The sequence below is a fragment of the Leucoraja erinacea genome, chromosome 13 (assembly GCF_028641065.1).
Source record: "Leucoraja erinacea ecotype New England chromosome 13, Leri_hhj_1, whole genome shotgun sequence".
Lineage (NCBI taxonomy): Eukaryota > Metazoa > Chordata > Chondrichthyes > Rajiformes > Rajidae > Leucoraja > Leucoraja erinaceus.
This window is the reverse complement of record NC_073389.1, coordinates 15,096,561-15,110,004: the sequence shown is the minus strand read 5'-3', so window position 1 is coordinate 15,110,004 and position 13,444 is coordinate 15,096,561. Positions and strand designations below refer to the sequence as shown.

Here is a 13,444-nt window from a genome sequence, read left to right as displayed (position 1 = left end):
TATTGATGGGCCGAATGGACTAATTCTGTTCCTATCACTGATGAACTTATGGTAAGGAACTGCAAATGCTAGAATTTTGTGTCGCGGACTAAGTCCTGGAGTAACTCTGTGGGTCAGGCAGCATCTCTGGAGGACATGAATAGGCAATGTTTCAGGTAGGGTCCCTTCTTCAGAGTCGACGTCTCCTATCCATCAGAGGAGATAGATTTCAGAAAATCCAATCTCCATCTGAGATGATGCTGCATGATGGAAATCATAGATGTCTCCATCTCCATCAGGGATGCTGCCTGACCCGCTGAATTACTCCAGCACTTTGTGTTCTAACCAATAGCAATATGATTAACTCAACTGTGCTTTCTTGTTGATTACAGGTGCAATCTTTCACTATCAATTGATGACATTGTTTTCTATTATAAAGGTACCTGAACCTACAGAAAGCCTGTTATTCTGTACCAATCATTCATTTTCTGGATGGAGGGAAGGCAGTGGTGTGCTGATGGGAAGATAGTCTGAGTAAACAGGTTGTTTTGCAAAAAAATCAAATAAAAGTTCCAAGCCAAAAGCTGTTCTTTGAGAGAAGGATAAATGGGATTGATAAATAAATCACAGTTCGTAGGTCTTTTTTTGACTTTACATCCCAGGATATTACAAATACGGCAATAATTCAATCTATTTAAAAAATAATATGTTACTTCCAGAATATTATTGGGAATATTACAATTTGATGGTGGAAGCCCATTACTTACTTGTCAGGAAGTGCTGGGATGTGGGTCCAAAATCTCTATGAGCCTCATGTAGCTGTTTCAGACGTTCATCTATAGACACCTGAAAAGATAGAAGAGGCGAGTTAGGAGCATGGCAGACAAGATCAAGTTTGCCACTGTCACAATCAGTTGTGAAACCATATTTCTGCATTAACTTTCTTTTCAAGGAATCAAACTAAACGTGTGCAAGTATTTCAGTCTTCCTTTCCTCTGAATCATCATTTTTCATCAAAATCTTTTCTCTTTAAAACAAATATTGCCATGGACCACATAACTAGCCATCAAAGTATAATTTGACTTTAATACTAACAGGATTTGTCTACTCTTCCTTTATACAGCAATAGGACACGGATAGAAATACATTTTTAGCAGAATCAGAGTGCGGATTGTTCCTGGTTACAGGGACATTTTCCCTGTCAAAAATACCAATTTCAATTTATATTTATGGTCAATTCAGTTCTTTGGCCATTGGTGCAGGGAAGTGGAACACCTTCCTTCTTTTGTGTCACACTGTCACAAACATCACAAAGAAAATGCTACACTCTCTGCAGTGTTGCCAAATTCCATTTTTAGAAGATTTTCCCTTCTTCACCTTTTCCAGCCACCCCATCCAATTTCTTCACCTCCCGCAGTCAGGCAATCCTTTCCCTTCACAAAGTAAAGCAGCACGCTGGCACTGTTACGAAAGCAACAATCCAGAGAACAAACTAGCAATCTGAGTTTCCCCCCAGCTCAGGATTTTAAATTCCATTAAATCCATCATCAGAACTAAAAGACTGTACTCTTCAATAGAGATCATGAAACAATTGACAGTTGTTTAAAATAAAGACGTGTGTTCCAATTTGCTTTGTGGAAGGTAATCTGCTCATAAGGTCATAAGTGATAGGAGCAGAATTAGGCTATCTGTCCCATCAAGTCTACTCCACCATTCAATCATGGCTGATCTATCTCTCCCTCCTAACCCCATTCTCCTGCCTTCTCCCCCATAACCCCTTAAAGGAATTATTGACTTAAACACGTCAGGGCTCCAGGCGACTCTAGTTTAACAGCAATATAGATTACTTAACCACCTTCTAAAATGGCCGAGTTTGCCCAGTTAAAGTTGGGCAATAAGTGTTGGTCTTGCCAGTGATGCTAATGTCCCACAAAAAAAATTAAGAAATGCCTCCATGTGAGATTGTCGAGTTGAATGCCAAATTGGGAAGAGCTTTGCATTAAATGTTGTTCCAGCAGTGATAAACATCAATCCATTAATCTGGGCAGGTCCTAAATCTAGTTACAAAATGAATGATGAGTGTACTGACCCAAACTATTTAAATAGCTGATTCATTTTTGTAAATCATATTAATACTCGTGGTGCTATTGAGCAATGGAACCTGTGGTTTGAAGCGGCAGTGTAAAAAATGAGTCGATTATTCTGATTATCCACCAGGTAAAGTGCTAGTGGAGACTGAAGGGAATGGAAAGGGCCCGAACCGGACTAATCTGAATAAATCATCAAATTAAGACTGGTGAGTGATATACATTTCTTCACCTGCCAGGAGCCTCACGAACAGTTAGTATGTTGCATTATTTATATAATCAGAACCACAGGAAGACGGGTGGAGGGGGAGGAAAGTGACAGAAGAGAGTTGAAAGCAAGCTGTGCAATATTAGTAGCAAATGTTAGCATCTCTTTTGTTTACTGCTATTTTAGCGAAGGTGTGAACGTGTTTACGTTGCATCAGCAACACTAACTATGTGCAGCATAATGCATGAAACTTCATGGTCTGCTACCACACTGAGCCCAACACCATGAAAGGCACAATATGCTGAAAGATAACATCGTGAGATGGGCTTGAAACCAAACATGAGAAGATCAACATAAATGAATTATTGACTTGAACACAACTTCAGCAATCACTGTCTGCTGCAGTGTTTGTAGAAATGCCCAAAGTAAAAACTTTGCGAATTCAACCCTCTTTCATACAAAAGTAAGCCTCCATTATATCTTCCAATATTACTGACATAGTCAGTAATGCAGCAACATCAAACCGGACACTTCAGAAGTGGTGATAACTCATCTATTGAACCTTTGCAAGAGAACATGATGCCCTGATCTTGGAGGGGTCAAGATACTCTCTTTTTTGCATGCTGCCCAGGTTCTGGATGGGAATCATAGGCATTCAGGGTCAGACGTGTGGGATCACCACTGATTTACCGTCAGCTTTAACCCAGACAAAATTATGAGCTCCACAGATGGCATTGTGTGGGGCACGTGGTCTTTTGGGATGTATACCTGCATCCCAAAAGAGTTAATAGTTTCCATTATTATAATTATTAGTTTCTAGCAGTCTATGGTGCTTTCGAGACACGAGAGGGGTTTATTTAATGGGTCAGAGGTGTATTGTTGAATTACTATTAATACCTGACCTCTGTTGGTCCGGCAAAGCAGATAAATCAGGCAAGGCTCTGGAACCGAGTGGTGGACTTGTTCATCGGCCGCAGGGCAGATAAAATATTGGGAATTACAACACTCCAGAATTAAAGAATTAACATTGGTATTGAAAACCATGTAAATAATGGATTGTCATCAGAACGCAACATTTGGATCAGTCAGGTCCTTCTGGAAAAAAATTCGACCATTCTTTCTTGGTTTGGTTCTGTGTGTTTTGCGACGTAACTATCCCATTAATGTGGGCAATTAGAGATGGATACAGTGCAGCCTTAAGGGCCCGTCCCACTTGCATGCGATTGCGTGCGTTTGGTGCAACCAACCGGAAGCAGGGGTCGCGCTAAGTTCGCGCTAAGTTCTCGCGTGACGTCATTTACGTCATGCTCACAAATCATCTGGGCAGGAGGTGGGCCGACTGAATTTGGGCGTCGCACGGCGTCGGGCGGTGACTTCATCACGCAACGCCACGCCGGGCGGTGACGTCATCACGCTACGCCACGTGCCAGGCGTACGCTGTCAAGATGCTGCGTACGCCGTCAAGACGCTGCGTACGACTTCAAGACGCTGCATATGATCGCAATGCGCCTGCGTGTGTACGTGGGCCGACAGGCTGTTGGCGCGCAAAGATTTCGGCCACTGCAAGAACTTCAGAGCCCCGTGCGATGTCGGGATCAGCCCCGCACAACTCCGCACTTCTAAGTAGGACCGGTCCCGCGCGGCCATACGGTGCCCATACGCCTCAAGCGACCACGAGGTTGCGTAATTTGTGAGCCAAGGTCGTGTAAGTGGGACAGGCCCTTTACTTATGAGACCTGCTTCCTATGAACAAATAAATAAAAATAGTTCATGATGGCTTTGTCAGGGCATGTGGCTCCACAGGTAATTGTAGTAGGTTTCACTTTTGCATTGTGGCTGGCGCCTAATTGCAGCATGCCCTTGCACTGTGCGTGGCTTCACTTTCAGGTTGAGGCTGGCCTCATGCTGTATGCCACAAGCGGCAAATTCAAACTTAATTTCCGCCCATGAATTCAGACCCAGTGACTTTCAATCAATCACGTTAATTCACAAACTTTTGTCACAGGCATGGGTTGCACAGATTCAATATTTTAAGCAACCCCATGTACATTTGTGGCATCATCCAGGACAGGAGAAAATTCTCACCATTAATTTCACTCGGGCACATGGACGCACACAAACTGTACGTGGAACCATGCTTGTGCCATAATTACAGGCACCACATTGTGCCTTGTGACCTCAGGACATCAGTAATTCGATAAAGCTAAAATGCAATCCGGTTGCAATAATAAAAATAAACAGGTAGGGATATTATTATGTCTGAACAATCTCGTGCGACTGCCATTTTTGAACATTTATTTTTGCAATTGACGATGTATTTGGCATCTCCTAACTATTACAGAGCTATAACTTTCTGCAGGTTCACTGCAAATCATCCCAACACCTTATATTTTATCATTGTAACAAATACAGTGCTCCTTAAAAGTTTGCGGTGTCCATGTTATACTGTATCAATGGCAAAAGTGAATCTTCGGCTTTAACATCAACTTTGATATCCCAAGCAATTTTGATATCCCAAGCAAGTACTTGTTCTTCTTATTTGTACCCCGCAGCTTCAGCAGCATAAAGCATTTCCATATGAATCAATATTATTTGATCTTTCTTTTATTTCTTAACAAAGCAACATCAAACTGATCCTCGACTTTTATCCAGAGATAATTAGAACATTAAATTACAAATAGATTATTACTGACAGGAGCACTCATTTATCATGGAGAGTTACCTTTCATGTCCTGATGGGGGATGAGTTCTAAAAAGCAAATAATCTATGAGGGTGACACTTGACATTCATTCGAAATGATTAAAATTGAAACAAAAAATCCTATTTTATTGCAAAATATTGACCATAACATTTACTGACTGGCCTTTTCTTTACAAAATTCTCACACGGCAATTTGCATCTTGTTTGCTCAAAGCTCTTGAGAGATCCTGCAAGAAACCTGATGCATGGGTTTAATAATTCCTTCACTTTATGCTGATCCTTCCAAACTACTTGTCTGAATCATGCTGTTGCTCACATAGGCCGTGAGGATATTTTTACTGTGGAAGGAGTTGGCGGGGACGGGGGTGGTCCAGTGGCGGTTCAGCAGTGATTGCAGAGCCGGAGAGCCGGCCGGGATCGATCCTGGCTGCGGATGAGGCACAGGTCTGTGTCCAGGGCTGCCGTTGTGACCCAATGACCTGGGCACATCTCCCTCCTCCAATCACCACACTCTATCCTCAGTCCAACCAGATGCATTTGGTCTCCAATCAGTGCATTCAGTTGTTTCACTGAATTTCCTGGTCCGTGTAATGCTGGTCCTCACATACAGCCAATCCACACCAACACACGGGGAAATTTATTGCTAGACCTGTGCCAGTCTCGCGGTACAGCAGCAAGCAGTAATGAGAGGATAGGGGTTTGCACAAGGTTCCCTGCACAGTTGCACTGCCAGGAACTATATCTACACATACAATGTTGCAGTAGCCTATTGCATTACCAATTCAAATCATGCTCGAGTCCCTGGGAACTCAGTGTTGACCAAGATACCAGTGTGTTTCCCTGCTTATTACCCTTCCTTTGCTGGAGGAAGCATGCCCTTCCATCACTTTATATTGTGTAGTTAGATCTCTCCTCAGTTTCTCCTGTTTGTGGAAAAGTAAGCCCATTTTCCAGTCCTATTAACATCTTTACAAATCAGCTTTGCAGCTTTTCTGGTCCACTCACCTCTCTTAAATGTGGGGACCGGAAGTGCATGCAATCGTCAAGCAATGGCTTAATTCGCACAGTATAGTGCTCAGTATAACCTCCCATCTTTACGTTTTTCATGCCTCAGCTAGTGAAGAATCTCACTTGCCTCTTCAACCAGCTTATTGACCTGTCCTGTGGCCTTCAAGGATTTGTGGCCTATGATGCAGTTTTGCCTCACATAGAAACATAGAAACATAGAAATTAGGTGCAGGAGTAGGCCATTCGGCCCTTCGAGCCTGCACCGCCATTCAATATGATCATGGCTGATCATCCAACTCAGTATCCCGTACCTGCCTTCTCTCCATACCCCCCTGATCCCCTTAGCCACAAGGGCCACATCTAACTCCCTCTTAAATATAGCCAATGAATGGCCTCAACTACCCTCTGTCAGAGAGAGGGAGATTCACACCACTCACCACCCTGTCATTTATTCTATGCTTCAACTTCTGAATGAATGATACTCTATTATCAAATGTGACATGTCAGGGGAAGATTCTTTGTTTTACATACACACGTACTCTTAGTACCCTTCAAGCTGTCGGGAAGCACCGATTCGGGACTTACTTTGCCTGTACATCTGGCCGCCCGCAGCAGCGACTGCAGAGGTTTATGGTCCCGACCACGGGGAAAATGGAGGAGGACTGACTGAACTTTGTGTCTTCTACCACAGTGATGAATGCTGTGATGGAATATTTGTGTTAAATTTTTTATTGTGTACTGTGTGTTCTTTTTTATTGTACCGCTGCTGGCAAGTTCATTTCACTGCACTTCATTGGTGTATGTGACGAATAGATCTGACTATTGACTGTTGAATTTAGAAGGATGAGAGGGAATCTTATAGAAACATATACAATTCTTAAGAGATTGGACGGGCTAGATGTAGGAAAAATGTTCCCGATGTTGGGGGAGTCCAAACCCAAAGGTCACAGTTTAAGTATACGGGGTAGGCCATTTACAACTGAGATGAGGAAAAACTTTTTCACCCAGAGTTGTGAATCTGTGGAATTCTCTGCCACAGAAGGCCAATTCACTGGATATATTGAAGAGAGAGTTAGATATAGCTCTTACTTGCTAACAGAATCAAGGGATATGGGGAGAAAGCAGGAACAGGGTACTGATTTTGGATGATCAGCCATGATCATAATTGAATGGCGGTGCTGGCTCAAAGGTTACTCCTGCACCTATTTTCTTTGTTTCTATATTTCTAATAGTAAAAGAAAAACTAATTCCAGGACTGGAATGGAATGGGTGGTACGCAAAAATGCTGGAGAAACTCAGCGGGTGCAGCAGCATGTATGGAGCAAAGGAGATAGGCAACGTTTCGGACCGAAGCCTTCTTCAGGCTAATAATGGGTGGCTTTGCTTTTACATACTTTCCTCCATACAAATAATGTTTATTGATTGTTGATTGATTGATTGAAAATTAAAGCCTGGAAACAGACTCTTGACACTACCGAGTCCACAATGACCATTGATCACCCGTTAACACTAGTTCTATGTTATCCCACTTTCTCATCCATTTCCTACACACAAAGCACAATTTACAGAGTCCAATTAACCTACAAACCTGCACATCTTTGTGATATGGGAGGAAGTCAGAGCACCTGGAGGAAAACCATGCAGTCATAGGGAGAACGTGCAAACTCCACACAGACGGCACCCGGGGTCAGGATCAAACCCGGGGTCTCTGGCGCTGTGAGGAAGCAACACTACCAGCTGCGCCTCGATGCCACCCTCTGACTAGCTTTGCTCTTACATATTTTCCTCCATACAAATAATGTTTAAGTCCCTTAAATTTCATCTCAGAGCCAAGGATCCTCACCAACAGCTTGAAGCCACTGAGCATATTCACCCACAAGGTTGATTTATTAGATTAAATTCAGGTGCTGAGGATTAAATGGCAGTCCATCTATTTACAACCAGTTTTGATTACACATTTCTCCCTTCCAGCTCCTGCTTGCAGCTCAATTTTAATACTTGTGATGAATCTAATTATCCAGACAAAAGGCTGATTTCTCAAACACGGAGGATTAACTGGGTGCAAATTTACAGGAGGATTTACTGACCTGTCTGAAACAGGCTGCGTGGTTAATAACATAAGCAGTGCCTGTAAATTGGTTTGTACAGTTAGGGTGAATAGTTTAAGGTAGTTGTCCAATTTGGCTGGTATGATGGGAAAAATGGTTTGGATTGTATGTCAAGAAACGAGATGACAATAGCATTACGGAGTCAAAAAAAGTGACTAAATGTGACATAAAGTGTTTGAATGGTTGATGGAGACACTGTTTTATGTGTGATCTGAAAGAGTTGCCCGTTTTACACTTCAGATAAAAATGCAGCATTCATTGGACCAAACTATAAAGAATGAGAGAATAGCATACCTCAAGAAAGTTACCATGGTAACAGTACCCAGCACTGTCTAAGCATTTACATTGTTAACCTGCTACACACCTACTACTGGGCCATACAAAGCACACAGCATACTTTCAACTCTTTCATTACTTAGCATTCATGCCTATCAAGCAGCAACTTGCAAATGAAACCTTTGGCACACTGACATTCTGAAAGGATCTCACACAGCAAACCATTGTAACATAACTTAAATGCACGATTCACAAGCTGACTTCCTTTTCTCTCCTCATTCCCTGGGATCTGGGTACAATTTGTAATGAATTGATAACAATATCAACAGGCAAATAGGTGGGCTTTTCCAAATTGGACGTACTCATTGAGAACAGAGGGTGAAAAATGGTCACGGGGAGAACGTACAAATTCCATGCATGTAGCACCCGTAGTCGGGATCGAACCCGGGTCTCTGGCGCCGTGAGGCAGCAACTCTACCTCTGCACCACCGTGCAGCGCTGAAACAGGCGGTTAGAAAGCATACTTGCCCCCTCCTGGGCACGCGTATCTTTTACTACTCAGTGCACTTATTTGTGCTGTGAGGTGGGTTAACTACCTTAAACCCCTGGCTGTGTTGTCAGTTTAGAGAAGGAATGCAACCAGGAAACGTTAACAGCGATCAGGATGTTCTCACATCTCACGCCCGCACCAGTGCGTCTTCAACGAGGGGAACTGAGAAAAAGACCAGATTCAGGAATTTGTGCAGATTTGGTTCTTGTCCGGCACACTGAGATCATCGACTGTGGCTTTGCAGTCAGCTGATCCGATGTCAGTTCACACAACACAGGCAAAAGATCAAAGCTTTCCTTGTCCATCTGCATCAATACCCCACCCAATGTGGGAGTGGCGGCGCCTAACGGCAGCGGCTCGACTACAGTCGTCTGTCTTTTTTTATTTTTTGTCTTGTTAAATGTATGTCTTTGAGTCAGTTTTTATTATTATTTTTTAGCTGTGTATATGTGGGGGGTGGTGGGGGGGCTGTGGGGGAAACCGTTAATCTCTTCCCTGTGCGGGGACCCGACTATTCCCTGTCGGGTCTCGGATGTCGTTGGGCCTAACATCGTGGAGCCGGCGGCGACCTCCGGCTGGGACTAACCTGGGGGCTCCAGTTGCAGAGCCTGCGGAACTGACATCGCGGAGCTGGCCAACTTCGGAGCGGGAAGAGCCTGTGGTGGCGTGCGGCTGCGACCCGACTTTTGGAGTTCGGAGGCACCGGCCGCAGACCCGGTGGACGGGAACATCGGGAGCTCGCAGGTCCCTGGTGGGAGACCGCTTTTCCGAGCTCCGCAACGGCGACTTCTCCCGCTGGAATCGCGGGTTTAAGGACATGGAGCCGGGGCCTAACATCGCCCGGCGTGGCTTAAACGGCCTCAGGACTTACCATCGCCCGCCGGGGGCTTTAACATCGGAGCCCCAGTTCGCCTCGACACTGCAGTTGGACTGCTGGACCACGGGAGAAGGAACAAAGGGAAGAGATAAAGACTTTGCCTTCCATCACAGTGAGGAGATGTTGGAGACTCACTGTGATGGATGTTTATGTAAACCATGTTAAGTGTGGGTCTTGGATTGTTTTGCAATGTAAAAAAAACTGTAGAAATGGAATTTCGTTCAAACCCAGGTTTGAATGACAATAAATAGCATTCTATTCTATGTACATTTATTCAGCTGAGCTGAGGCTTCAACTGACTATTCTTCAAATAAATGTTTGGGTATTCATGTTTACTTTATCTCATCAATGACATTCATTTAATTGAAAAAAAAAAGGATTTATCTGCATAGGAAGACACTGCAGATGCTGTTACCATAAAGCGAAGATAGACACAAAAAGCTGGAGTAGACCCATTCCTTCTCTCCAGAGATGCCGCCTGTCCCAGTTACTGCAGCTTTTTGTGTCTATGAACCCTTACTCATCTTCCTTTGAAGGCACAGAGTTCTGGTGCTTCCTGAGGTGATGCTGAAGAACTGAGTATTGATACTGGGGACGAGAGGAGTTGGGGAAACGGGGGATGGTGGTGTGGAGGTAAATGGTCAAAATAACATAGGAAAGCTTGACCCTTCTGAACCAAATGTATATTTGATTTATTTAGTTTAGTTTAGAAATACAATGTGGAACCAGGCCTTACAACTCACTGGCCAGCAATCACCATACATTAGTTCTATCCTGCAGACTAGTGACAATTTACACAAGCCAATTAACCTACATGTCTTTTAAGTGTGGGAGGAAACCCGAGCACCCGAGGAAAACCTTTGCTGTCAATGGGAGAACGTGCAAATTCTGTGCAAACAGCACCCGTGGCCAGGATCAAATGTGGGTCTCTGATGCTGTGAGGCAGCAACTCGACTTCTCCACCACTGTCCATTGATGGTGGTATGCATTTGCAGCAATTTCCCATTGTAATACCTGCCACGTTTTGTTCATGTTTTCAGATTATATTCATTTGCAATTCTGTCACGAGCCAGCCCTGCATTGAGAATTTTACTTTCAAGGTCACATACGCATTTTTGTTTGTTTTCTCAACCACAATTATCTTAATTATCTTAAATCCCGTCTATTCTTCCAATTTGCATCAATTTTTCTCATCTGAACCTGCATCTTTTTACTTTCTCGAATGTGACACTGCTGAAGGAAATTGGTGTTGTTTTCAAGGAAACCTTCCAGAGGACATAGCTTTATGGTGAGAGGGGCAATGTTTAAAGGAGATGTGTGGGGCAAGCTTATTTTTTACGCAGAAGGTGGTGAGTGCCTGAAAGGCGTTGCTCGTGGTGGTGGTAGAGGCACATACAATAGCAGCATTTTGAGAGGTATTTGTAGAAGCACATGGATATACAGGGAATGGAGGGATAGGGATTACGGTATCCAGGAAGATAAGAGATGGTATTGGCATAATAATGGCATGCGAATGGTATGTTGGCTTTCATTGCAAAAGGATTTGAGTATAGGAGCAGGGAGGTTCTACTGCAGTTGTACAGGGTCTTGGTGAGACCACACCTGGAGTATTGCGTACAGTTTTGGTCTCCAAATCTGAGGAAGGACATTATTGCCATAGAGGGAGTGCAGAGACGGTTCACCAGACTGATTCCTGGGATGTCAGGACTGTCTTATGAGGAAAGACTGGATAGACTTGGTTTATACTCTCTAGAATTTAGAAGATTGAGAGGGGATCTTATAGAATCTTACAAAATTCTTAAGGGGTTGGACAGGCTAGATGCAGGAAGATTGTTCCCGATGTTAGGGAAGTCCAGGACAAGGGGTCACAGCTTAAGGATAAGGGGGAAATCCTTTAAAACCGAGATGAGAAGAACTTTTTTCACGCAGAGAGTGGTGAATCTCTGGAACTCTCTGCCACAGAGGGTAGTTGAGGCCAGTTCATTGGCTATATATAAGAGGGAGTTAGATGTGGCCCTTGTGGCTAAGGGGATCAGGGGGTATGGAGAGAAGGCAGGTACGGGATACTGAGTTGGATGATCAGCCATGATCATATTGAATGGCGGTGCAGGCTCGAAGGGCCGAATGGCCTACTCCTGCACCTAATTTCTATTTCTATGTTTCTATTAAGCACAGATATTGTGGGCCAAAGGGCATCTTCCCATGTTGTACTGTTCTATGTTCTAAGAGCAGCAAATGCTGAGATCCATGGGCAACTGTTTAATTTTTTTGGCACGTTTAGTGCAGCGTTTTTAAATCAATTTTCCTGTAATTTTGACTTGGGATAATAGTGGAAATGAAGGAAATCAGTTTAGCCTTTCATCATTCATGTCTAATTAGTTACACGTAAATGAAAATTAAGGGAAAGGTTTAATGGGTGACGTAATTCATCTAAACTGTGTAAGAAAGAACTGCAGATGCTGGTTTAAATCAAAGGTAGACACATAATGCTGGAGTCTGAAGAAGGGTCTCGACCCGAAACATCACCCATTTCTTCTCTTCAGAGAAACTGCCTTACCCGCTGAGTTACTCCAGCAGTTTGTGTCTACTATCACCATCTAAACTATTATACACTGGTGCTCAGTAACAGAGTTACTCCATACATATTCAACCAGCTTCAAATGGCAAACAATCTCAAAGATTAAAACCACAATTCACAATTATATTTCATTTATTTCTCTTGATAGTCCAGTCCACATTGGTACCATTGGATGGAGTTTGGAATGAACTGAGCAAAATAGATTTATACAGACTTAGGTAAAAAATATTTTGCATTGGGTATTCAGAGGAACTTGGTTATGTTAAAGGAATCTAAAGGAACCCAGAACATTTCTGTAATTACATTTCAGCAGAAAATCTGTATTGCAACTGCATTAGTTCTGGCCCTAATGTGTTCACAAATTCATTGTTTCTGGGAGAAATGTCTGATTAAATAACAAGCTCAGTCCTGCACATTTAATTTGTTGTGGCTTCCAAAACGAATTGATGACTCTTACACAAATTCATAACTTTGGTATAAAGCTGGCTTTAGTGAAAGAATTATTCACAGGCATGTAAGGGATCGAATAAAAACAAAAAATATTGGAAACGCTCACGTCAGCTAACATCTATGGAGAATTAGTAAATAAATCCAACTAATATATGATGTTAATGAACTGGAATTAGTTATGAGTATGCAGATGCTGGTTTCCACTGAAGAGAGACACAAAATGCTTCAGTAAATCAGCAGGTCAGGCAGCATCTCTGGAGAAAAGGAATAGGTGACGTTTTGGGTCGAGAACCTTCTTCAGACTGAGAGCTAGGTAGGGGAGAGGGAAACTGGAGGGTATGAAAAGTTAACTGCACCACCTTTATGAGGAATAAACCAAGAGAGGAGGTGAGAGGAATAAATTTCCATGTATATTGCTTTCTTTATGGACTATCACATTTTTCTCTGGAACCGTAATACTATAACGCTGCAAACTATATTCTGCACTCTGGTATTTTTCTCTTTGCTCTATCTGTTGTACTTGTGCATGCGTTGATTGTATTCATGTATAGTATTATCTAATTTAATTGGATAGAAAGCAAACAATAGCTTTTCAATCTATCTTGGTACACGTGATAATAAT

At 42.9% G+C, this 13,444-nt stretch overlaps 1 protein-coding gene across 13 annotated transcripts in view; it reads right to left on the bottom strand.

Moving 5' to 3' along the window:
- Window positions 1–13,444, bottom strand: part of dmd (dystrophin) — a 1,582,845-nt gene that overhangs the window by 155,460 nt on the left and 1,413,941 nt on the right. For all 13 annotated transcript variants that reach the window (XM_055644518.1, XM_055644513.1, XM_055644515.1 and 10 more), the window contains one exon: window positions 747–825. In XM_055644518.1, coding sequence (XP_055500493.1) covers window positions 747–825 — 79 coding nt within the window. The remainder of the gene's footprint in view (window positions 1–746; window positions 826–13,444) is intronic.